This window comes from Pseudophryne corroboree, chromosome 5 (assembly GCF_028390025.1).
Source record: "Pseudophryne corroboree isolate aPseCor3 chromosome 5, aPseCor3.hap2, whole genome shotgun sequence".
Classification (NCBI taxonomy): Eukaryota; Metazoa; Chordata; class Amphibia; order Anura; family Myobatrachidae; genus Pseudophryne; species Pseudophryne corroboree.
In genome coordinates, this window is record NC_086448.1 from 273,161,394 (window position 1) to 273,188,651 (window position 27,258).

At 45.4% G+C, this 27,258-nt stretch overlaps 1 protein-coding gene across 1 annotated transcript in view; it reads right to left on the minus strand.

Moving 5' to 3' along the window:
• EAF1 (ELL associated factor 1) overlaps positions 1-27,258 on the minus strand; it is a 67,051-nt gene that overhangs the window by 14,285 nt on the left and 25,508 nt on the right. Inside the window, exons 3-5 of the mRNA XM_063922344.1 lie at positions 20,654-20,790; positions 16,378-16,544; positions 13,859-14,077 (exon numbers count right to left, since the gene is read on the minus strand). Of these exons, the coding sequence (XP_063778414.1) occupies positions 13,859-14,077; positions 16,378-16,544; positions 20,654-20,790 (523 nt within the window). The remainder of the gene's footprint in view (positions 1-13,858; positions 14,078-16,377; positions 16,545-20,653; positions 20,791-27,258) is intronic.

Here is a 27,258-nt window from a genome sequence, read left to right on the forward strand (position 1 = left end):
TGCTTAGCTGCTATGGTTTAAACTAACAATTACAACTAGCTTCATGTAATTACAATTACACTTTCTATACAGGACCAAATAGCACCATATGTTAAGTGTTTCACTGCGGTGTATGAGGCCGAGAGCTCCAGTTCCAGTTTATGGCATGCTGATCAATGCAGGGGGATTTAACTGGAGGTCAGTGGTGCAAGTGTGCGGGTATGGTCGGGTACAGCGTACCCTTAAGAATTTGGCAGTGGGTACACCGTACCGCCATCCGCACACATTGCAGCGCACCAGTGACCCGCCCCACCATTACTGCCGCTCACAACTTTGGCTGCCTTGTAGGGAGAGAGCGTTGGAGAGAGGAGAGCACAGCATGCGCCTCTCCTCTCCTGCACCTCTCCTGCCTGAGACAGTCCGGCCGGCGCGGCATGCACTGAAACGCCGTGTCGTGAGCCAATCAGAGCTCGCGGACCGGCAGCCAATCAGGAGCCAGATGTAATATACAGGATGCCGCCGCTGCAGGAGGACGCGGAGACCGGACTGAGGGCAGGAGGAGCACGTGCTGTGCTCTCCTCTCCCCAGCAGCATAAGACAGTGCCAGCCCCAGGCAGCAGCAGGAGCAACGGTGAGTTGCACTGCTGGGGCATATCTGGCACTGTGGGGTCATGTGTATCTGGCACTGTGGGGGCATATCTAGCACTGTAGGAGCATGTGTATCTGGCAAAGAGGGGGCATATCTGGCAATGCAGAGGCATATGTGGCACTCTGGGGGCATATGTCTATCAGGCACTGTGGGGGCATATCTGGCACTGTGGAGTATATATGGCATTGTGGTGGCATATTTATTTATTTATTACCAGTTATTTATATAGCGCACACATATTCCGCAGCGCTTTCCAGAGAATATTTTGCCATTCACATCAGTCCCTGCCCCCGTGGAGCTTACAATCTATATTCCCTACCACATGTACACGCACACATATTCACGCTAGGGTTAATTTTTGTTGGGATCCAATTAACCTACCAGTATATTTTTGGATTGTGGGAGGAAACCGGAGTACCCAGAGGAAACCCACGCAAGTAAGGGGAGAATATACAAACTCCACATAGTTGGGCCATGGCGGGAATCGAACCCATGACCTCAGTGCTGTAAGACAGTAATGCTAACCATTACACCATCCATACTGCATATGTGTATCTGGTGCTGTGGGGGCATTTGTGCATCTAGCACCGTGGGGCATTTGTGCATCTGACACTGTGGGAGCATATCTGGCACTGTGGGGGCATATGTGTATCTGGCACTATTGGGGTCATATGTGTATCTGGCTCCCCCCATATGTGTATCACACCCCCATTTTCATTTGCCACACCCCATGTGGCATTTGGCCACACCCATTTTTTTGGGCGCACGCTCGCACGCAATACCTATAAGACATTTTTTCTACTTGTACCACTGCCGGAGGTGCACATATGCCCTGTACGTATGGTACAACCCCCAAATACATCAGTAGAAAGGAATGGTGAGGAAACTTTTGGGTCTATTTACTAAGCCCTGGATGGAAATAAAGTACCAGCCAACCAGCTCCTAACTGCTATGTCACAGGCTGGGTTTGAAAAATGTCAGTTAGGAGCTGATTGACTGGTACTTTTTCTTTTAAATCAAGTATTTTTTATTGAAAATTTTCACAAAATACAATACAGAAACCCTGCTAACAACAATAACATGAATTGCCATCAATAAACAATCACATTAAGAAGCAAATCTATGTGTGTGTCTTATTTTATGTCATCTTTGACTTGTTGCCCATACATTGGGAGTACACATATTAACAAATATGCTTTTCACTCTTATCCATATAAACCAAAACACAATTTGAGCAACAGAGAACCAGCCGGTGTTAAGGTGTTACACACGATACATCCTACCACCTCTTATTTTCATGAAGGTGCGGTAGACCCTCTCTCCCTACCCAGCCTGGAGCAACACCACCTATCCCACTTCTCGTGAAACATGGGCTCAGAGTTACGTGCTTTAAACATTTGCTTTTCATGTCGAGCCACATCATTAACCAATGCTCTCCACTTGTGCACATCAGGGGAGTCCGCTAAGTACCAGACTCTCGCTATTATTACTTTAGCCAGTGTAGTGAGACACAGTACATATTTATATAATAAGAAAGAGTGCGCCTCCTCATGATCTAATCCAAATAAACAGATTTTTTAATTTAGACCAGGAAGGGAAAAGGGGTTGTCAACAGCACATCCTTCCAAACTTTTTCCCAAAAAGAATAGACTAATGGACGGTCCCATATCATATGTCAGAAGTCAGCATTCTCAGCCCAGAACTTAGGACAAAGAGAGCCAGCTCTAAGCCCAGCTCTCTGCAGGGATACAGGAGTACGATAAATTCTATGTAGCACATAGAAAAACACTTGCTGATATCCAATACAGGGAGTGGTATACTTGATGGATCCCAGAATTTGGATCCACTGCTCATTAGAGAGTCGTCCCAAGTCTGTTTCCCACTTTAGTTAAAGGGCATCTAGTTGTTCTTGGTTTAACTTATCATTAATAGAGGCATGCATATATATATATATATATATATATATATATATAAAAGATACCTTCCCCTTCGAACCCATGTCAGTCAGCAACACCCTAATAGGTGAAGCTGACACGGGTCAGTGCTCCCCGGGAAAACTGAGCCTGTATTGCATGTTGCAATTTTAAATACCTAAATGAAGCTGTATTGGGGATATCAAATTCAACCTTCAACTGCTGAAAGGACTTAAATACTCCCCCACTGTATAATTGACCTATTGATATTGGCCCTCATTCCGAGTTGTTCGCTCGCTAGCTGCTTTTAGCAGCATTGCACACGCTAGGCCGCCGCCCTCAGGGAGTGTCTCTTAGCTTAGCAGAATAGCGAACGAAAGATTAGCAGAACTGCTACTAAATAATTCTTTGCAGTTTCTGAGTAGCTCCGGACCTACTCACAGATTGCGATCAGCTCAGTCCGTTTAGTTCCTGGTTTGACGTCACAAACACGCCCTGCGTTCGGCCAGCCACTCCCCCGTTTCTCCAGACACTCCCGCATTTTTTAGCACACTCCCGGAAAACGCTCAGTTACCACCCAGAAACGCCCCTTTCCTGTCAATCACTCACCGATCAACAGTGCGACTGAAAAGTGCAGCAGAGTCCACAGAAAATCTACTAAGTTTTTAGTTAAATAACTAAGCGCATGTGCCCTGCGTGCCTTGCGCATGCGCATTTTGCAACAAATCGCAGCATAGCGAAAATCGGCATGACCCCTATTATACACTTTGTAAGCCAAATATTATCTGACAGTTTAAAGAGTTCAGGATATAGAGCATTAAACCATAATGGAGAGTTATCATGATGCGACCAGTCAAAAAGCGTATGTGCAAAGCGCCAAACCAGTAAGGCCTGACGTAGCAGCTGGGAAAGACCAACAACCGATAGACCGGAAAGCAGATGTAGCAAAGGAGAAGAGGAAAGAGAGGACCCCACCCACTCGGCCAAGAAACCTACCATAGTGCGGTCTACTGTGCCTTTTATCCAGCTAGATAAATGAGCTAGCTGAGCAGCCATATAATAAAACCTAAGGTTGGGGAGACTCAATCCCCCTGAAAGTTTAGATTTATATAGTACTTTAATAGACAGACACTCTAGCTGGCTTATTACCCCAGATAAATGATGATAGACCACTTTCAATTCCACTAAATACTTACTTCGGGACATAAACAGGAGAATTCTGTAGAATATATAAAAATTTAGGTTGGATAGACATTTTAAATAAATTAATACATCCCAATACCGATAAGGGTAGCTTTCTCCAGGCATGAGCTTTCACCTTAAATTGTGCCACAATAGGGTCAGTGTTTTGAGTCACATACTCTGAGGCTTGCGGCGTAATCCAAATACCTAGGTATTTAAACTGCAACGTCCATTGTAGGAGATGTGCTGTATGAGCATCCACAGGAATACGGCCCGAAATAGGAAAAATACTTGATTTATCCCAATTGATTAATAGACCTGAATAGGTATTAAAAGTATTAACTATTTGTAACATAGATTGTAAGGATCCCTCTGAGTCTTGTAAAAAATAAGATTTTAAACCTACCGGTAAATCTTTTTCTCCTAGTCCGTAGAGGATGCTGGAGACTCCGTAAGGACCATGGGGTATAGACGGGCTCCGCATGAGACATGGGCACTATAAAGAACTTTAGGTATGGGTGTGCACTGGCTCCTCCCTCTATGCCCCTCCTCCAGACCTCAGTTAGAGAAACTGTGCCCAGAGGAGACGGACAGTACGAGGAAAGGATTTTTGTTAATCTAAGGGCAAGATTCATACCAGCCCACACCATCCACACCGTATAACATGGAATATACGCAACCAGTTAACAGTATGAACAAAACAGCATCAGCCAAAGACTGATCCTAACTATAACATAACCCTTATGTAAGCAATAACTATATACAAGCCTTGCAGAAATATGTCCGCACTGGGACGGGCGCCCAGCATCCTCTACGGACTAGGAGAAAAAGATTTACCGGTAGGTTTCAAATCCTATTTTCTCTTACGTCTTAGAGAATGCTGGGGACTCCGTAAGGACCATGGGGATTATACCAAAGCTCCAGACCGGGCGGGAGAGTGCAGATGACTCTGCAGCACCAATTGAGCAAACATGAGGTCCTCCTCAGCCAAGGTATCAAACTTGTAGAATTTAGCAAAAGTGTTTGAACCCGACCAAGTCGCCGCTCGGCAAAGCTGTAATGCCGAGACGCCTCGGGCAGCCGCCCAAGAAGAGCCCACCTTCCTAGCGAAATGGGCCTTTACCGAATTTGGTAACGGCAATCCAGCCGTAGAATGAGCCTCCTGAATCGTGTTACAGATCCAGCGAGCAATAGTCTGCTTAGAAGCAGGAGCGCAAACCTTGTTGGCTGCATACAGGACAAACAGTGCCTCTGTTTTCCTAACCCGAGCCGTCCTGGCTACATACATTTTTAAGGCCCTGACTACATCAAGGGACTTGGAATCCTCCAAGTCATTCGTAGCCACAGGTACCACAATAGGTTGATTCATATGAAACGATGAAACCACCTTAGGCAAAAATTGAGGACGAGTCCTTAATTCTGCTCTATTTACATGGAAAATCAGATAAGGGCTTTAGTGAGACAAAGCCGCCAATTCAGACACCCGCCTTGCAGATGCCAAGGCCAACAACATGACCACCTTCCAAGTGAGAAATTTTAATTCAACCGTTTGAAGAGGTTCAAACCAGTGAGATTTTATGAACTGTAACACCGCGTTGAGGTCCCATGGTGCCACTGGAGGCACAAAAGGAGGCTGTATATGCAGCACTCCCTGTACAAAAGTCTGGACTTCTGGGAGAGAAGCCAATTCCTTCTGAAAGAAAATTGATAGTGCCGAAATCTGTACCTTAATGGAGCCTAATTTTAGGCCCATATCCACTTCTGTCTGTAGAAAGTGCAGAAAACGGCCCAGATGGAAAACTTCCGTAGGAGCATTCTTGGATTCACACCGTCACCTCCTTTCTAGCCTTCATCAGAGTAGGGATGACTTCTTCCGGAATGCCTTTCCCAGCTAGGATTCGGTGTTCAACCGACATGCCGTCAAACGTAACCGCGGTAAGTCTTGGAACACGCAGGTCCCCTGTTGCAACAGGTCCTCTCTGAGAGGAAGAGGCCACGGATCTTCTGTGAGCATTTCCTGAAGATCGGAATACCAGGCCCTTTGAGGCCAATCTGGAACAATGAGTATTGTCTGCACTATTTTTCGTCTTATGATTCTCAATATCTTTGAGATGAGTGGAAGAGGTGGGAACACATAGACCGACTGAAACACCCACGGTGTCACTATGGCGTCAACTGCTACTGCCTGAGTGTCCCTTGACCTGGCACAATACCTCCGAAGCTTCTTGTTGAGGCGTGACGCCATCATGTCTATTTGAGGAAGTCCCCAATGACTTATCTCTGCTAAAACTTCTTGATGAAGTCCCCACTCTCCTGGATGGAGATCATGTCTGCTTAGGAAGTCTGCTTCCCAGTTGTCCACTCCCGGAATGAAGACTGCTGCCAAAGCGCTTATGTGATTTTCCGCCCAGCGCAGAATCCTGGTGGCTTCCGCCATTGCCACTCTGCTCCTTGTTCCGCCTTGGCGGTTTACATGAGCCACGGCTGTGACGTTGTCTGATTGTATCAGAACCGGTAGGTCGCGAAGAAGATTCTCCGCTTGACGTAGGCCGTTGTATATGGCCCTCAATTCCAGTACGTTGATGTGTAGACAAGCCTCCTGGCTTGACCATATCCCCTGAAAGTTTCTTCCTTGTGTGACTGCTCCCCATCCTCAGAGGCTCGTGTCCATGGTCACCAGAACCCAGTCTTGAATGCCGAACCTGCGACCCTCTAGAAGGTGAGCACTCTGCAGCCACCACAGGAGAGACACCCTGGCCCTGGGGGACAGGCTTATTTTCTGATGAATTTGAAGATGGGACCCGGACCACTTGTCCAGAAGGTCCCACTGAAACTTCCTCGCATGAAACCTGCCGAAGGGGATGGCCTCGTAGGTCGCCACCATTTTTCCCAGTACTCGAGTGCATTGATGGACTGACACTCTTTTCGGTTTTAACAGGTCTCTGACCATGTTCTGGAGTTCCTGGGCTTTTTCCATTGGGAGAAAAACCCTCTTTTGTTCCGTGTCCAGAATCATGCCTAAGAAAGATAGCAGAGTTGTTGGAACCAACTGTGACTTTGGTAGATTCAGAATCCAGCCATGTTGCTGCAGCACTCTCAGGGAGAGCGCCACGCTTTTCAACAACTGATCTCTCGATCTCGCCTTTATCAGGAGATCGTCCAAGTACGGGATAATTGTGACTCCCTGCCGGCGCAGGAGCACCATCATTTCCGCCATTACCTTGGTGAAAATCCTCGGGGCCGTGGAAAGCCCAAACGGCAACGTCTGAATCTGGTAATGACAGTCCTGTACAGCGAATCTCAGATACGCCTGATGAGGGGGATATATGGGGACATGAAGGTATGCATCCTTTATGTCCAGTGACACCATAAATTCCCCCCTCCAGGCTGGAGATAACTGCCCGGAGCGATTCCATCTTGAATTTGAACTTTTTCAAGTACAGGTTTAGGGATTTTAAATTTAGAATGGGTCTGACCGAGCCATCCGGTTTCGGGACCACAAATAGGGTTGAATAGTACCCTTTCCCCTGTTGAACTAGGGGAACTTCGACAACCACTTGTTGTTGACACAGTTTTTGAATTGCAGCTAAAACTATCTCCCTCTCTGGGGGAGAAGCTGGTAGAGCCGATTTGAAAAACCGGCGAGGAGGCACGTCTTCGAATTCCAGCTTGTAACCCTGGGATACAATTTCCCTTGCCCAAGGATCCACGTCTGACTGAACCCAGACATGGCTGAAGAGTCGAAGACGTGCCTCCACCGGCGCAGACTCCCTCAGTGGAGCCCCAGCGTCATGCAGTGGATTTAGTAGAAGCCGGGGAGGACTTCTGCTCCTGGGAACTAGCCGTAGCAGGCAGTTTTTTCCCTCTTCCCTTACCTATGGCGAGGAAGGAAGAGCCCCGACCTCTTCTGGACTTATGCGACCGAAAGGACTGCATCTGATATTGCGGCGTTTTCTTTTGCTGTGGGGAAACATACGGTAAAAAAGTAGATTTACCCGCGGTAGCTGTGGAAACCAGGTCCGCGAGACCTTCCCCAAATAAATCCTCACCACTGTAAGGTAAAACTTCCATATGCTTCTTTGAGTCGGCATCACCCGTCCATTGGCGGGTCCACAGGGCTTGCCTAGCAGAAATCGCCATGGCGTTGGCTCTCGAACCTAGCAGACCAACGTCTCTCTGAGCGTCTCTCATATATAAGACTGCGTCTTTAATGTGACCTAAGGTCAATAAAATGGTATCCCTATCCAGGGTATCAATGTCAGCTGACAAAGTATCCATCCAAGCCGCAACAGCGCTACAAACCCAAGCCGACGCTATTGCCGGTCTGAGCAAGGCCCCCATATGTGTATAAATAGATTTTAAGGTAGTTTCCTTTCTGCGATCAGCAGGATCCTTGAGGGCTGCCGTGTCTGGAGACGGTAGCGCCACCTTTTTGGACAAGCGCGTTAACGCCTTGTCCACCCTGGGTGAGGATTCCCACCATAACCTGTCCTGCGCAGGGAAAGGATACGCCATAAGAATTCTTTTGGGAATCTCTAGTTTTTTGTCTGGAGTTTCCCAAGCCTTTTCAAATAACGCCTTCAGCTCATGAGATGGGGGAAAGGTTACAGCAGGTTTCTTTTCCTTAAACATGTGTACCCTCTTGTCAGGGACAGAGGGGTCATCTGTGATATGTAAAACATCCTTTATTGCAATAATCATATAATTAATACTTTTGGCCACCCTTGGGTGTAACCTCGCATCATCGTAGTCGACACTGGAGTCAGAATCCGTGTCGGTATCAGTGTCTGCTACTTGGGACAGGGGACGTTTCTGAGACCCTGAAGGGCCCTGTGACACAGCCAAAGCCATGGATTGACTCCCTGTTCTATCCCTGGACTCTGCTTTGTCCAACCTCTGATGTAATAAAGACACATTTGCATTTAAAACATTCAGAATATCCAACCAATCAGGTGTCGGCGTTGCCGACTGAGACACCACAATCATCTGCTCCACCTCCAAATTAGATGAGCCTTCCGCTTCAGACATGCCGACACACGTGTACCGACAACCCCACACACTCAGGGATATATCTATATGGAGACAGTTCCCCAATAAGGCCCTTTGGAGAGACAGAGAGAGAGTATGCCAGCACACACCCAGCGCCAACTGACACTGGAAACAAAATTCCCAGACAAAACAGCGCTTCTGCCTTGAGACGTCACTGATATCTGAGTGCCGCCATACCGGGTTGTATATTGTGGGCCTTATTTGGGCTTCTAGGAGGGCACCGGAGCAGACGTATTTCTTAATGGGAGTGCTGCCCCAACTGTGGATGTATAAATATATATTACAAAGTGTATTTGAAGAAACACAGCAAAAGATTCCAACGTTTCGGGGCTTACATGCCCCTTTGTCAAGGTGTGTGCAAAAGTGCTCAGTGTAAAAAAACATACCTTTATACAGTGGTAGAAGCCCCGTGAGTTCGTTCCGTACGCGCCAAACAACCGCATCGTTCGGCGCCTTTCAGTGACGTCATCCATCAGCGGCCGCCCGGTATCATAGCAACTAGGTACACGTCGTTGCCGCACTGGATTGTGGATAGTGTAGTACTGTGAAAAAACATAAGATACAGTGTCCGTCACCTATTAATACTGCACACAATCTCAGCAGGAGAAATCTTAGATTGTTAAAGAGATGTTGATATTAGACTAAAAAATTAGTTTGATTACCCGGAAAAGGGGGTGATATAGTATCATCCCTGAAAAATCCACATGTTGCAGGCTATGCTTAAAATTTAAAAGGCAAAAACGGGACCTCCGCTGAGATCATATTGCAGGGAGAAAAACAGTTGCCCAGCCAGACTCTTAAGTGGTATAAGGTTCATAACTTAAGTGTGCATATAAATCAATACATACATATCAATATGAATATGAATATGAATGCGCATATGATAGGATACAGCAAGGTGTTATACGCTATGAATAATTTTTTGGAAGCAGGTCACTCCATTAATGACCTTAAACACATGGTCATAGATCATGTGGAAAAGTCGCTTAGAGGAGGTGACCGTGAAGGAAGACTTCTCAGATTGGAAGCCAAATGGATTCATCGACTGGGCACCATCAGTCCAGGAGGACTGAATGAGACGATGCCCTGGAACCTATTTATACATCGCTGACAAACCAATTAGGATTCTGCTATATACATATGCTTTTTTTAAAGTATAAATTACGGTCAACCCAGTGGTTCTTTTTAGTCCTTGGTAGTTCTCTTACCTTATTTATTCATAGCGTATAACACCTTGCTGTATCCTATCATATGCACATTCATATTCATATTGATATGTATGTATTGATTTATATGCACACTTAAGTTATGAACCTTATACCACCTAAGAGTCTGGCTGGGCTACTGTTTTTCTCCCTGCAATATAATCTCAGCGGAGGTCCCGTTTTTGCCTTTTAAATTTTAAGCATAGCCTGCAACATGTGGATTTTTCAGGGATGATACTATATCACCCCCTTTTCCGGGTAATCAAACTAATTTTTTAGTCTAATATCAACATCTCTTTAACAATCTAAGATTTCTCCTGCTGAGATTGTGTGCAGTATTAATAGGTGACGGACACTGTATCTTATGTTTTTTCACAGTACTACACTATCCACAATCCAGTGCGGCAACGACGTGTACCTAGTTGCTATGATACCGGGCGGCCGCTGATGGATGACGTCACTGAAAGGCGCCGAACGATGCGGTTGTTTGGCGCGTACGGAACGAACTCACGGGGCTTCTACCACTGTATAAAGGTATGTTTTTACACTGAGCACTTTTGCACACACCTTGACAAAGGGGCATGTAAGCCCCGAAACGTTGGAATCTTTTGCTGTGTTTCTTCAAATATACTTTGTCATTTTCAAGACGCCGAGTGCCGCTCCTCCTTTTTCATGTTGTATCCTACCATTTATTCTGGAAAAGGCACCAGCGCAGTGTTGGAAGTATCCAGGGAGTGCCAACTCATACACTTTCCATATATATATATATATATATATATATATATATATATATACACACACACTCACTGCGCCAATTGAAAGTGCCCCCCCCCCTCTTTTTTGCCCTCTGTCACCGTGTTCAGCAGGGGAGAGTTCGGGGAGCCAGCTTCTCTGCAGTATGCCGAGGAGAAAATGGCGCAGGTTAGTGCTGGAGGATCAAGCTCCGCCCCCTCAGTGGCGGGCTTCGGTCCCGCTTAGATTTACAATACTGGCGGGGGATTATATAATATACTGCCTCCGCAGCCTATATATATATTAACCAGTCCCTAGAGGTTTATTATTGCTGCCCAGGGCGCCCCCCCTGCGCCCTTCAGTGCCCGTTGTGTGTGTTGTGTGTGGGAGCAATGGCGCGCAGCGGTAACGCTGCGCGTTACCTCAGTGAAGATCTGAAGTCTTCTGCCGCCTTTGAAGTCTTCTTTCTTCTTATACTCACCTGGCTTCTATCTTCCGGCTCTGTGAGGACGACGGCGGTGCGGCTCCGGGACGAACAGCGAGGGTGAGACCTGCGTTCCGACCCTCTGGAGCTAATGGTGTCCAGTAGCCTAAGAAGCAGAGCCTATAATTTAAGTAGGTCTGCTTCTCTCCCCTCAGTCCCACGATGCAGGGAACCAGCAGTGCTCCCTGAAAATAAAAAACCTAACAAAATTATTTTTCAGAGAAACTCAGGAGAGCTCCCCTGTAGTGCACCCAGTCTCCTCTGGGTACAGGATCTAACCGAGGTCTGGAGGAGGGGCATAGAGGGAGGAGCCAGTGCACACCCATCTAAAGTTCTTTATAGTGCCCATGGTCCTTACGGAGTCCCCAGCATCCTCTAGGACGTAAGAGAAATAATAGCATATCGTCCGCATACAGAGCCACCACGTCCATAGCCTCACCAACCTTTACACCACATACATCCGTGGTTGCAATAGACTAGCCAATGGCAATAGCGATTGCAAATAGTGCTGGCGACAGAGGACACCCATGACGGGTTCCTCTCTCGAGCGGAAATTTGGCTGATGTAAACCCATTTACCAACACACGAGCCATGGGAGAGGAGTACAACAGTTGGATTAAGCTTATAAACTGTGGCCCAAAGGCGAATTTCTTAAGCACACCCTAAAGATGCACCCACTCTACAGAGTCGATGGTCTTGGCAGCGTCAAGTGACACCACCACTGGCCCTGGCTATACTAAATCACTCCTTTGTAAATGCAGAACAGTCTGCGTAAATTTTGGGTGGGGGATTTACCGGGAATAAACCCTGTCTGGTGGACGAGATAACAGAGTTTAAATGAGTTGCCAATACCTTTGCTAAGACTTTAATGTCTGTGGTCAAAAGAGAAATGGGTCGATAGGAGTCCGGTAATGTACGATCCTGCCCTGGCTTCGCCAAAACAATAATATTAGCCTCTGACATTGATTGAGAAATAGTTCCCCACTCAGATAGCATGTTAAACAGTTCTAACAAATAAGGGATGAAGAACTCTTTAAATTTCTTGTACACCTCCACAGGAAGTCCATCACATCCAGGGGCCTTTGAAGTAGGCAGTGAAGAGACTGCCGCTTCTACCTCCTCCAATGTGAATGGAGCATCCAATAAGTCGACAAACTTAGACCCGTGCCAGGTACTCCAACGTAACCCGTGCCAGGTACTCCAGAAAGTGTTCAGTACAGTGGGAGACCCGAGAGGCGTACAATGATGAACAGTAGCCACGAAAATTGGCTGGTACTTTTTCTACTTCCACTTTACCTCCATCCAAGGCTTAGTAAATAGACCCCATTGTATTCTAAACTTGGGGGGGGGGGGGGGGGGGGAATGATTGGTCCATTAGGATGAGGATTCCGGGTACTCTGAAACACTGCTAAATTTGCCACTGAAGGGTTATAATAGTATATGCAATAGGTCCAATTTTCTGGAAATGGTGTAATTTCAGAATAATAGCTGCCAAATTTAAAGCAACTATTTCTTTGAAGGGAAAACAAACCTGATTTTGCCTTAAAACAAATTGGTGCTTTAAATTTAGTGGCTGTGGGGGAGATGTATCAAGCCTTCTAAAAAGTAGAGACGTTGCCCATAGCAACCAATCAGATTTGAGTTAGCAATTATCAATTACATTCTATAGAGCAGACATTCCCAACCACGGTCCTCAAGGCACACCAACAGTGCAGGTTTTAGTGATATCCAGGCTGCAGCACAGATGGTTAAATCAAAATAACTGAGCTACTAATTAAGTCACCTGTGCTGAAGCCTGGATATCACTAAAACCTGCACTGTTAGTGCTGAAACACACTACCCGGCTTTTGCCGGCCGGGAAAAAGCCGGACGGCTTTTTCCCGGGCCGGCATTGTAGTTAACAGTGTGAGGGCTAGGGTCCCTTCACACTGCACGGCCCCGGCCCGGCTGCCGGGTTGCAGCCGGGTCTCACCACTGGAAGGTCCGGCGGCCGGGCGGCCGCCGGGCCGTCTTTGGAGCCAGTAAACCATGTGTGTGAAGGGGAGCTTTCACACACAACGGTTTTTTCGGAAGCCGTGTCTGATGCTGCGCATGCGCACAGCATCACCCACGGCTCAAAGCCGTCCTGTGTGAGCGACTCTGCCGGTTTCTCCCGGATGGCAAAAAGCCGGACAAAGTTTGTCCGGCTTTTTGCCATCCGGGAAAAACCGGAGTGTGTGTTACAGCCCTTAATGTGCCTTGAGGACCGTGGTTGGGAATGCCTGCTATGGAGCATGACTGGTTGCTATGGGCAACTACTCAACTTGTCTATTGTTTACACAGCTTGATACATCTCCCCGTAAATAACCAAAATCTCACTTCCAGCAAATCAGAACCTATTGCATACACCCCACTCTGTAATTCCCTTTAAACTCAGAGGTGATTTTCACTTCTTACACTAATACCTTTTGCACGGTTATCAGTTAGGTGAAATAGATATTCATTATGCAACAGAACAGTCTATTTTTCTGCCTACAGCTACCGGTTATCCCTTCCTGTTATACTGGACTGGTTCTGTTAAAGTTACTTTATCAAAAGTTTACCAGCATGTGTTCATAATGTTGTAATGTAATTCAGAGTAAGTGATTGTCAGCTTAGTGAGAGAACAGCGGAGGGTTATACTTACTGAGCGTGTTCATTAGCTGATTAGTTCCTTGGGGTCGGTTGGTGCCATTGGAGATAGGCGCTCTGCTGCTGTACTGCTGAGAGGGGGATGTGTGTGTGTCATCTTCACCACCGCTGCTGGAGCTGTCATCATCACTCCCTGAGGAGCTTGCTGATTCAGAGGAGCTGCTGCCACTGCTACTGCTCATCTGCTCTATAATCTCCACCTCAGCCCTCAGCTCTATGGTAAATACAGAAGAAAGACTCAGGGTGAGTAATTGAAGCAAAGTATTAGCTCCATGAGCCAAAAACATTATGCACTAAGTCCATGGTACACATCAACAATTCTATAAAATAGAAGAGGATGGACACTCTTGCTTGAAAAGTTCTGATTGGTGGGGAGGCTTGGCAGTCACACAGTGTGAATAAATAATGAGACTGAGCCAGAGGGTTCTATCCCATTAAAATATTGCCTAAGGCGCTATCACTTACATAAACACAACTGTAAGCAGGGATTCAAAAGAGACTCCGTAATTTATAAACTTTATAGATAATAACAAAAATAACAAAGCTGTGGGAGGCTAGAGAGGGACAGCAATTTCAACACTTAAGTGCTTAAGTACCGTATATACTCGAGTATAAGCCGACTTTTTCAGCACTTTTTTTTGTGCTGAAAAAGCCCCCTTGGCCTATACTCGAGTCAGTGCTGGTAGTGCAGTGCAGTGGGAAGGAGGGACACGGAGGGCACAGCGCGCGCCTCTCCTATGTCCCGCCTGCGTCTCCGGCGGCAGCGGCGGGTCTGTTAAAGGAATTACACGTCCGTGAGCTCCGATTGGCTCACGAACCGGCACTTTATTTAACAGACCCGCCGCGGCCGCCGGAGACACAGGAGAGGCGCGCGCTGTGCCCTCCGTGTCCCTCCTTCACAAGACAACGCGGGAGCAGCGGAAGGTAAGTTATAGCAGGCACTGGGGGAGCATATTTGGCACTTGGGGTGGGGGAATATGTGGCACTGAGGGGGCATGCATATCTGGCAGCATGAGGGCATATCTGGCACTGTGGGGGTATAACTGGCACTGTGTGGGGGCATATCTGGCACTGAGGGGGCATGCATATCTGGCAGTGTGAGGCCATATCTGGCACTGAGGGGGCATGCATATCTGGCAGTATGAGGGCATATCTGGCACTGTGGTGGTATAACTGGCACTGTGGGGGGCATATCTGGCAGTGTGAGGGCATATCTGGCACTGAGGGGGCATGCATATCTGGCAGTATGAGGGCATATCTGGCAGTGTGGGGGCATATCTGGCAGTATGAGGGCTGCGTACGGCTAGAGCTGCATTTCCCACCCTAGGCTTATACTCGAGTCAAATAATTTTCCCAGGTATTTGTGGTAAAATTAGGTGCCTCGGCTTATATTCGGGTCGACTTATACTCGAGTATATACGGTACATAACAAATTCTCTTTAAATTTCATGTAAACAAGAAAAGGTTAGGTAATAAACCATCACCAATGCCCCGCCAATATGTATAAAACCAAAGACTGTAATTAATAAGTATGCACTGCAGACAGCAACTGCTAGACAAACCAATGTCACTCACACCCTGAAATTGTATATAAAGTCACCTTGCATGATAAGGATTAATGAATCAGAGAGTTAAAAGGTCCAGTCCAGTAATGATATTGTTGTTTGTGCACATGCATGCACTCACCAAGTGGTCTATTCATGAAGCAGTGGACCCACCAACCGAGTGGTAATATCCTGCGGAGGTCGTGTTTCCGTCCAGCGGTATTCCACCAGCTGTCAAGATTACTGCATAGGTCTTCTGAACGCCGGGAAACCCGAGAGCCAGTATTTTTACTGCATCCCCTGAATGATTTCAGCATGCAGCAATAGGTGTAAGAAAATGAACTCCCACTAGCGTTGTTCTTAGGTTTGTATGCCACCCAGCAGTGGGAGAATGAGGAGCTGTAAAACAGCAGTGTGACCACGCTGACAGCTCTCAGCTGCTTCTTGGAGAGGTGGCAGATAGTGTGTTAATCGCTGGAGGAATGTTCCCAGCCGTTGGTTCTAGCCATGAAGGTATGCTGGTCCGGCTGTAGCTCAGCACAATCAGGTCTCCATTAATGCTAGGAAAAGCTGAGTGGACCTAATCAGGTTGGTCAAGGTCACTTATAAAAGCTGTAGTAAAGCTGGGGAATGCGGTGAAGTGTGCTTAGTCCAAGTCCCAGGGCCGGCCAGGCCATTACGCAGACTAAGCGGCTGAGTAAGGCGCCACAGTAATGAGGGCGCAGGCCGGGAAGCAATGGAGCAGACCCTGTCAGTGCCGACATCATTTCAAATGTGGCGCCGGCCACTAGCTAATTGGAACTTGGCAACCAATCAGCAGCAGTAATTGGCTGCCGGACTGCGAGTTCCGATTGGCTCTCGAGCCGGCGCCACATGAACTGTAGCCAAATTGCTGATTTATCTATAAGAAAACTCTAAGCAAATAAACACAGATAAGTGATTGTCATGTTATGTCCCAGCTTTCTCTTACCCCTCTTAATGTCATCAAGCTGAGGTTCTGGAGAAGGATGATCTTTCAAAGGAGATGTTTTAGGCCCTGCAGATAGTTTTGATGGAGTTTTGAACTGGGAAGTTGGCTGGGAGGATCTGGCAGACTGTTGCTCTATTCGAGCTTGAATCTTGCTGCTGCCCTCAGCCCTGAATAGGACAAAATATATAATATCTTACTAATATATTTATTAGACAGTAAGTACTGTAGTTCCTTTCTGCTGTACTTATAAATGCTAATAAGACACCCAAAACACCGAAGGGTCAATTTCCAATTGAAGTTACCGGCACAATGAAATAAAAAAAAGAAAAGAAATCAAAGTAGTCCAACTTAATCAAATTGGATCACTACGGAGCTCAAATTTGATGAAGCCCTGAAAGGACAGAACACGTAGGGTGAGGGTGCCACAGGGATCAACACTATGCGCCCAATGACAACAGCTCACACTCTTGTAAAGGGAGGCACAGGTGCTTTGGAAGATCTACATGGTGTGTTGGTATCCCTGTCAGCATCTATAATTTTTCATGTAAGCATACTTTAAACTACTGAGTGGTAAATTGTTTAAAAAAAAAATTTAAATCATAATATATATATATATATATTATATATATATATATATATATATATATATACACACACACACACACACACACACATACAGTTGTGCTCATAAGTTTACATACCCTAGCAGAATTTGTGATTTTCTGGCCATTTGTCATAAAATATGAATGTTAACTCACAAACTTTTCTTTCACTCATGGTTAGTGGTTGGGTGAAGCCATTTATTGTCAAAAACTGTGTTTACTCTTTTTAAATCATAATGACAACAGAAACTACCCAAATGACCCTGATCAAAAGTTTACATGCCCTGGAGATTTTGGCCTGAAAACATGCACACAAGTTGACACAAATGGGTTTGAATGACTACTAAAGGTAACCATCCTCACCTGTGATCTGCTTGTAATCATTGTGTGTGTATAAAGGTCAGTGAGTTTCGGGACTCCTGAAAGACCCTTGAATCTTTCATCCAGTGCTGCACTGACGTGTCTGGATTCTGAGTCATGGGGAAAGCAAAAGAATTGTCAAAGGATCTGCTGGAAAAAGTAATTGAACTGTATAAAACAGGAAAGGGATATAAAAAGACATCCAAGCAATTGAGAATGCCAATCAGCAGTGTTCAAACTCTAATTAAGAAGTGAAAAATGAGGGATTCTGTGGTAACCAAATCACGGTCAGGTAGACCAACAAAAATTTCAGCCACAACTGCCAGGAAAATTGTTCGGGATGCAAAGAAAAATCCACAAATAACTTCAGCTGAAATACAGGACTCTCTGAAAAAAAGTGGTGTGGTTGTTTCAAGATGCACAATAAGGAAGCATTTGAAGAAAAATGGGCTGCATGATCGAGTCGCCAGAAGAAAGCCATTACCACGCAAATGCCAAAAGGCATCCTGCTTACAATACTCCAAACAGCACAGAGACAAGCCTCAAAACTTCTGGAACAAAGTCATTTGGAGTGATGAGACCAAAATTGAGCCACAACCATAAACGTTACATTTGGAGAGGAGTCAACAAGGCCTATAATGAAAGGTACACCATTCCTACTGTGAAACAGAGGTGGATCGCTGATGTTTTTGGGATGTGTGAGCTACAAAGGCACTGGAAACTTGGACAAAATTGATGGCAAGATGAATGCAGCATGTTATCAGAAATTACTGGAGGAAAATTTGCACTCATCAGCCCGGAAGCTGCGCATGGGACGTACTTGGACGTTCCAACATGACAATGATCCAAAACACAAGGCCAAGTCGACATGGCCATCTCAGTCTCCTGATCTCAATATCATTGAGCCACTCTGGGGAGATCTCAAACGTGCAGTTCATGCAAGACAGCCCAAGAATTTACAGGAACTGGAGGCTTTTTGTCAAGAAGAATGGGCAGCTTTACCATCTGAGAAAATAAAGAGCCTCATCCACAACTACCACAAAAGACTTCAAGCTGTCATTGATGTTAAAGGGGGCAATACACGGTATTAAGAACTGGGGTATGTAAATTTTTGATCAGGGTCATTTGGGTAGTTTCTGTTGTCATTATAATTTAAAAAGAGTAAACACAGTTGTTTGACAATAAATGGCTTCACCCAACCACTAACCATGAGTGAAAGAAAAGTTTGAGAGTTATCATTCATATTCTCTGACAAATGGCCAGAAAATCACAAATTCTGCTAGGGTATGTAAACTTATGAGCACAACTGTATATATATATATATATATATATATACAAAAAAGAAATATCCGGCACTCTGATAAGTAGAATAACGCCTGGGTGCCCTCCAAAAGATAATGCAGACAAACAGTCCCTTCCCACCTGTGGCTCAGGTGTTGTGTAGAGAAGGAAAAGGCGGCACTCCAAGGACTTGTATAACAAACTTGTATTCAAAACATAGTGAAAAAAACAAAGCAAAACAAAAGTACAGGTGTCTTACAACGTTTCAAGGCATGGCAGCCTTTTCATCAGGTAAGTGACCCTGGTGCTTCTTTTCTTTCACAGCACCAGGGTCACTTACCTGATGAAAAGGCTGCCATGCCTTGAAACGTTGTAAGACACCTGTACTTTTGTTTTGCTTTGTTTTTTTCACTATGTTTTGAATACAAGTTTGTTATACAAGTCCTTGGAGTGCCGCCTTTTCCTTCTCTACACAACACCTGAGCCACAGGTGGGAAGGGACTGTTTGTCTATATATATATATATATATAGCTAAGAGCCTCTTTTTCTGTGTGTTTTCACTGGTGTGAGGGTATATTCCTAGAAGTATCCATGTGACTGGACATCATAATTGAAGCCACTTAAGGAGGATTTGGTCAAAACAACATCTATCCAGTCCATCGAAGGTTATGAGATGCCACAAAGTCAACATATGGCACACACACAAACATATAAAGTGATAATTATTCACCTGTAATCTTCCACTTACAGAAAAAGCAGAGGTGTATTGAACTTGTAGTAAGCTTCCTTGAAAAAGCCTAACAGCAATTGAACACTTTATGGAAGTTAAAGTGTAACCATCACTTGTACACATAGGAGGCAGCCATTTTGTGAGAAGAACCAATATCAGAATTCAGCCTAGGCATTCACTAATGATATTACTAAAGCACAAGGCACCACATACCTACTGAATTAATATGCTCATAAAACATGAAAAAGACTGCTACTATTAGAACATGGACAGATGATGCAAATACTTTATGATTGGACAAAATGTGCTAAAAGGAAAAAACTTGTTCAAATAACCTGTACTTAGAAAAAGTGTGCAGAGTAAATCTGCTGGTATATATTGGATAGTGCAGGGTATAACAAGCTGGACTATGCGCTGTAAAATTTATCACAGTTTGGCAATTATTTGCTTCATTATTAGGTAACTAGTTACCAGCCCATCAAAATGACGGAACATCATAACAGTAATGTGCGCGCCCAAATGGAGCAACACTTAAATTGCTCAGTCGGGCGCCATCTAGTGGCCGCCGGTGAGCAAAACACTTGAATTCCCCCCATAGAAGTGAGGAGCAGCATAAGCCTTTTATTATAACGGATATATGTTTTGTTCACGAATGGATTGCCATATAAAAAGAATACAGCTACACACTTTGTTAAAGCGGTAACAGCCAAAGCTGTGGATTAAAGGGCATGTATCTTCCTCTATATGATGCATTTGGTGGCACTTACTTGCAGTTTGAAATACGATTTTTTTCTCTGGTTTATTCGTTTAATGCTAAACATAGAAATTCATAGTAACAGAGCTTAAGGGGGGTACTCACGGCGCGATATTCTAAGCAATCTGACTAGATTGCTTAGAATATCGGGATGATCGCTCCGTGTGTAGCCCCCTCGGCGATAGCGATGCGCGGCCCCGCACATCGCTATCGCCGCTGCTAGATTGGCCTGCATGCAGGCCAATCTAGCGGGTCGCTCACTTCACCCGCTGGGTGAAGTGAGCGGCCCCCCCGTCTCCCCCCGCACGCTCAGCACAGATCGCGCTGTGCTGAGCGGCAGGAGAGATGTGTGCTGAGCGCTTCGCTCAGCACACATCTCTCCTATATCGGCCCGTGGGTACTGGGCTTTACACTAACTGAAATCTTAAGTGAATAAAATGCTTGCCAGGAAGCATATCTGATCTCACATACAGCTTGTATCCAATGACAACAATATCCATGGTACTGGATAATAATGAGACATGGGAACAACATGGCAATTAGTGCTACCTGGTTTTCTTGACTTGTATACTGCTGCTCAGCTTTTCCAGGACATATTCCCCTGTGTCATGGTTAATGATCAGCACGCAGTCCTTCTGGTATGGTCGTTTATTACCTTTGAATATAGTCATGGGCGGAGTAGAGCCCTGAAAGAGAGAACAAAGCTCTGCTCACACCTGAACGTCAATAAAAAATTAAAAAAAACCTGAAATGCCCTCAGCTGCTATGTACAGATCATTAGAGTTAGTTTTGGAAATAGTCAAGTGTAAAAAATAAAATACATCTAAAAAGGTACTAAAATGTGATGTCAGCAAATCCTACCACCATAGTTTCTGTGGTCCAAAACAAAAATACTATTCAATAATTAGATGTTTTATTGTATGTGGTTACTATCTTCTAGGTTGGGAATATCAGACTGATGTGAAGGGACGAGAGGTCTGTATAATGGTGTGTACACACGGTGAGATTTTTTCTTACGATTTTTTGACTATATAGTCAAAATCGTAAGAATTGTTAGTGCAGATCGCAAGGTGACTTTCGCGGTCCCGCGCGGTCGGCATCGCAAGAATAGATAGACTGTGCAGGCCAGTCAATTTTGACTATCTCTATAGAAGAGATAGTCAAAATTTACACTTAGCCAAAATCGCACAGTCAGAATCGCAAGCACATAATGAGTGTGCTTGCAATACTGACTACGTGCCGACCTGGCCCCTGTCGCATAGTAAGAATCGGGCATAGCCCGAATCTCACCGTGTGTATGGACCATTAGACTCATGGCCTGAATTCAGATCTGTATGTAATCCCGATGCTCTCACAGTTAAGCGATTATTTTCAGACTGTGAATGAGTCCATGGGGTCTATTCATGAAGCAGTGAAAAGTGTGGAGAAGTGAGCCGGTGGAGAAGTTGCCCATGGCAACCAATCAGCAGCTACGTATAATTTTATAGACTGCACTTTAGAAATGTTACCTCAACACCAATTGGTTGCCATGGGCAACTTCTCCACTCTTTTCACTGCTTCATGAATAGACTCCTAAGTCGCACTACGCATGTGCCGCGATGGTCTTGTGACAGCGACTGCAGGAAGGAATATTCGCATAGTGTGTGAGAGTTGGTCACCGTTTGGGGGAGGTAATGGGGAGTGGCCGCAAAAACGCATGCATGACTGTATTGGGGAGTGTATCGTCACGCAGCACCATGACATGAATTCTGCAACGTGTCTTCAGGTAAAAGTGTGCCACCCAATTTGCTGTACAAAACATTATTTCCCAAACTGTTGGAGGACCCCTTTTGATTGAAGTTCAAAATCAATGGAGCAAGGTTATTATCTGACAAACAAAACACAAGTGTGGCAGGTCTGCCCTAAGTAAATGCAAACATTTGCATTATGTAAATATAGATCACTGAATTAATACTCAGTATCACAGGAAGAAATTCTGAACGCAAGGTGACATGCGTGCACTTTCACATAGTATAATATGCCTTTTTAGTCTTCAGACAGGGGCTGATACATGCTAGGAGAGGCCATGGAAACAAAAAAAGACTGTAGTTACAGCATACCGACGCCGGAATCCCGACCGCCGGCATACAGACAGCTGGGCGAGCGCAAATGAGCCCCTTGCAGGCTCGCTGCGCTCGCCATACTGTGGGAGCGGTGGCGCGCTACGTGCGCCATGCTATCTATTCTCCCTCCAGGGGGGTCGTGGACCCCCAAGAGGGAGAAAAAGTGTCGGTATGCTGGCTGTCGGGATTCCGGCGCCGGTATACTGTGCACCGGGATCCCGACAGCCGGCGAACTGAAGACCACCCCAGGCACAGCACCTTTGACTAGAATAGGGTTAGTGTAAGTGTAATCATCTTTACTTTTTAAATTTAAGGCATTGTGTAGTCAAGTAGGATATGTCCTGAGGCATACTGGACTTCTGGCAAGCTTGTAATGTGATCTGGAGGGGAGGAGGGGGGTGGGAGTATAGCAGAGCTGCTGAGTGATAGTATTAATATTTGGTAACCAAGATAGTTTTACAGATGCTAAATGTTTTTAAGAATTTGCCATCTGAAGAAGTCTTAGTAACTCAGAATGACCACCACTCCTTTGTCGGGGGCCAGTAAATACGCAGACCCTGACCTCGACACGCCTCTGTTTTGTAGAACGGTCCTAGACGCCGCTCACGTTCCACCCAAAACAAATTGGGGGTACTGCAAGCGACAATGTATGACCCGTTCTGCACATGTGCAAAAAGGGTCGTACGCATGCGCAGTCTACTGTTCATCAATGTAGTACGCAAACCATCAGGCTTTCACTCTGAATCAGACCCACAGTCTGTAGCTTCCCTCTCACAATGCACCTCACATGCCGCCCTGACCACCCATATCGTCAGCACACTCTACAGAAATAATCTGCCCTGCTGTGAATATTCTGTTATGACTGGTTCTATATACATTTAACAGAAGCCAAGGGGTACCCTGGCTGTGTAGGTGATAAAGACTTAATACAATAAGGTACTTAAGGGCTAATTCAGAGATGCATGCTAATGGCACAGCTACTGCATCTTTGCAAAAGCCACAAGAGTAGTCTTCAGTAAAAAGATGCCCAGTGCTGGCTTCTCTGATCCGCTGCTGCATCGGCTCTACTGCGTGAACAATGGACATCCGAGTAACCCTCAGGATGTCTGTCAAAATCACGCTGCCGAAGCCAGTGAAGCTGCAACCAAGGACACAGATACTGGCTTAGGCACACCCAGAAAACAGGGCTGACATGACAAATGCCCGTCGCTGCCAGTAGCATGTCAATTATACTGCAGCTTTTGGGGCACTGCGACAAACAACACAGGACCAGATCTGCACATGCGCAGTGTGGCTCCTGCGTACATAATTAAACACTGGAAATTTACGGAAAATCGGATTTACTTACATATCTGAATCAGGCCCCAAGGCCTTACTTATACCTTAAAAAAAGAAAGTCTATGAAGTACTTAATAAATACATGGGACCATAACAAGTGGCTGGAAATCTGTGCATCTGCCGATCGAGTGAGGTTCCGACCAGTGACGTGCGGTGAGGCACTGGACAGTATCAGAGCCAGATTTGCACACACATATATGAACCCGAGGGTTTATGTGGGCATTATACAAAGGTGTAGCAGTATATACTGCTGGAAATTTGGTGAGTTTTGATCAGAGATGTGCGAACAAGGTAGGCAGGGGTGGCAGAGCCTCACCTGTCATACTCCAGTATACTCCAGAGTTTTCACTATTAAAAAGATTAGAATAATACAAAGAATACTGTATAATATCTTCTTGGTATTTTTCACTTTATAGTTAAAATTCTGGAGTATACTGGAGTATGACAGGAGAGGCTCTGCCTCACCTCACCGCACTTCACTGATTCCAACAGCACTGAATTGAATTGACCCCTTAAGCTAGGTACACACCCATACAATCTTCGGACAGATCATCTGATTACCCATCCATTCATGAGATACTGTAAGAGTGGGTACGCACCTTTGATCATGTTTTATCGTAACAAAACTGATTTCATTTGAAGATTAGGTTTTATTGGCATCCAAACATTCACCAGATGCGATGGTACAATGTTGGACAAAATTTGAAGTGTGTCCACACTTCCGACCGATGCTTTTGTCAATGTAGCAGCATCACCTTTGTGTGCACGTATAATTAGTGCGGAGTTTGTATATTCTCCCCGTACTTGCGTGGGTTTCCTCCGGGTACTCCGGTTTCCTCCCACAATCCAAAAATATACTGGTAGGTTAATTGGCTCCCAACAAAATTAACACTAGTATGAATGTGTCTGTGTACATGTGGTAGGGAATATAGAATGTAAGCTCCACTGGGGCAGGGACTGATGTGAATGGGCAAAATATTCTCTGTACAGCGCTGCGGAATATGTGTGCGCTATATAAATAACTGGTAATAATAATAATAATAATTACATTTCTAATGTGGCTTGCTATGTGCTCTTGTTAAAATGTACCAACATCAGCACACTGAATACAGCACTTTGTTCACATCCGTAATATAGCATTGAGATTGTGACGCTGTTCAATACATGTAAAAATGGCCAATTTCCAGGATCAAGAGTTCCCTCCAAGGTTGGAGGGGAGTCCTCTTTTCCTCCCTTTCTTACAAAACCCAGAGTGATCCACTAACCCCTTTCTGCTGTGGTTAGAGGACGGTATTCATTCTATTGGCTGTTTGATAGATAAATCCCATAGACGGCTCTCACGTTCCATCAGGCTGTGGAAAATTATCTTATCCTTTTATCCATTCACATAATACCAGCCTCAACATTATATTGGCCAAGTTATTTGTAATTTCTCTGATTTAGATTGGAACAATCCCTTAGACTCAATCCTGTCTCAACCTACATCTGGTCATAAAGTAATCTCCTCTCATTACACTTTTCCGCATGACAAATTAGATTATGTAAACTCTTGAGGGTGTGCCGCAATGGTTGCATTGTTTTCCAAAACTGACAATTGACATCTTGCTTTTGCCTTAGCTGACTCGTCTCATCCCTGCTCTCTCTTATAGGGAGCTATATTGGAATGTTGTCATAGGCATAGGACATACATTAGCTCACATCGTGAAGTTTTGATGGTTTCCTCCTCTTCCCATAGGGTGTGGTTCATCAAATAGACCGTGTCTAGGTCGACAATGTTTAGGTCGACCACTATAGGTCGACAGTCACTAGGTCGACATGGATGGAAGGTCGACAGGGTTTCTAGGTCGACAAGTGCTAGGTCGACAGGTCTAAAGGTCGACATGAGGATTTTTTTTTTTGTGTCGTTTTCTTCGTAGAGTGACCGGGATCCCAAATTAGTGCACAGCGTCCCCTCGCATGGCTCGCCATGCTTCGGGCATGGTGCCTTCGCTCCGCTACCGCTTCGCTCGGCACACTTTACCGTTCCAATCGTAGTCCACGTGGATCGTTAAGTATGAAAAAATCCCCCCCAAAAAAATGTCAAAAACTCACGTCGACCTTTAGACTTGTCGACCTAGCACATGTCGACCTAGAAACCCTGTCGACCTTCCATCCATGTCGACCTAGTGACTGTCGACCTATAGTGGTCGACATAAACATTGTCGACCTAGACACTGTCGATCTTCAGACCGGATCCCCTTCCCATAATGTCCTAAGTGTCGGGAAGATAATGCATACCTTTATCATTGTTTATGGTCATGTTTTCTGGTTAGAGCCTTCTGTTTTTGGGTACAACGTGCTTGAGTGCAGCTGCTAAAAAAGACTATATTGCAGTTCTGGATTTAATCCAAAATACCTCCTTTCCCCTCAAGTAAAAACGGTTTTATTTGTTTACAATGGATTGGTTTGAGGCTTCCTTGGCTAAAGAATCCAGGGTTACTCATTTTTTTATGTTTGAGAAGGTTACATAGCTTCCACTACAGACACGACTGCTCATTCAACATCTTTCACCCACCCACTTCGTGCTATAGAAGACAATTTGTGGATAACATCCCCCTATATCGCTGTACGCGAACTCTTAGTACACACGTCACCTCCTTGTTTCTTGCACTTTATTTTACAATTCTTCCTTGTTGATAAAGTGTCACATGCCACTTGTTTTCAAGCGTGGTATGTGCAAATGTATTGTAGCAAGCCCCTTATATAGAATTGTGGGTACAATTGGCAGCAGCATAGCCAGATATCTGTACAGTGTGTACGAATTCACAATCTTTTCAGCAGATATTTTAGACAGATGACTTTCGTGGATGGCAAGTTCAATTGTAAAGTTATGTACACACTAATCGGCACTCTGATTGGGGGCTTCTGATCGTACATGTAATCGAAACAAAAATTGCATCTGACGTATGTGTGTGTACATAGGGGGTCATTCTGAGTTGATCGCTCGCTGCCGATTTTCGCAGCGCAGCGATCAGGTGAAAAAACTGCATTTCTGCGCATGCGTATGCCCCGAAATGCGCACGCGCGACGTACGGGTACAAAGCCCTTTTTGGTTGTGCTCAGGTTCTAGCAAAGTTTTTCTTTGCACTGGCGGCCGCTAGAAGATTGACAGGAAGGGGGCGTTACTGGGTGTCAACTGACCGTTTTCAGGGAGTGTTTGCAAAAACGTAGGAGTGCCCGAAAAAATGCAGGGGTGGCTGAGCGTTCGCTGGGCGGGTGTATGACATCAAACACGGACACGAATAGGCTGAAGTCATCGCAAGCACTGAGTAGGTTCAGAGCTACTCTGAAACGGCACAAACTGTTTTTGGAGAGCTCGGCTGCACATGCGTTTCGCACTTCTGCTAAGCTAAAATACACTCCCCAGTGGGCGGCAGCATAGCGTTTGCACGGCTGCTAAAAACTGCTAGCGAGCGATCAACTCGGAATGACCCCCATAGTGTAAGTCTCCATGCCCTGGAAAAGTAGCAGCAGTGAGGTTGTACAATACGCACTCTTTAGAAACCCCCCCTCCCACACACACTTAGAACATCACTCTCACCTCCCCCATTCATAGTCTATGCACAAATATACATGCAAATGGATTTGCTCCATTACATGTCACCCTCTTCACAAATCCACTGCGTACACCAACTTATCAACCAGAAGCGCTGAGAAAAATACATTCAACATATG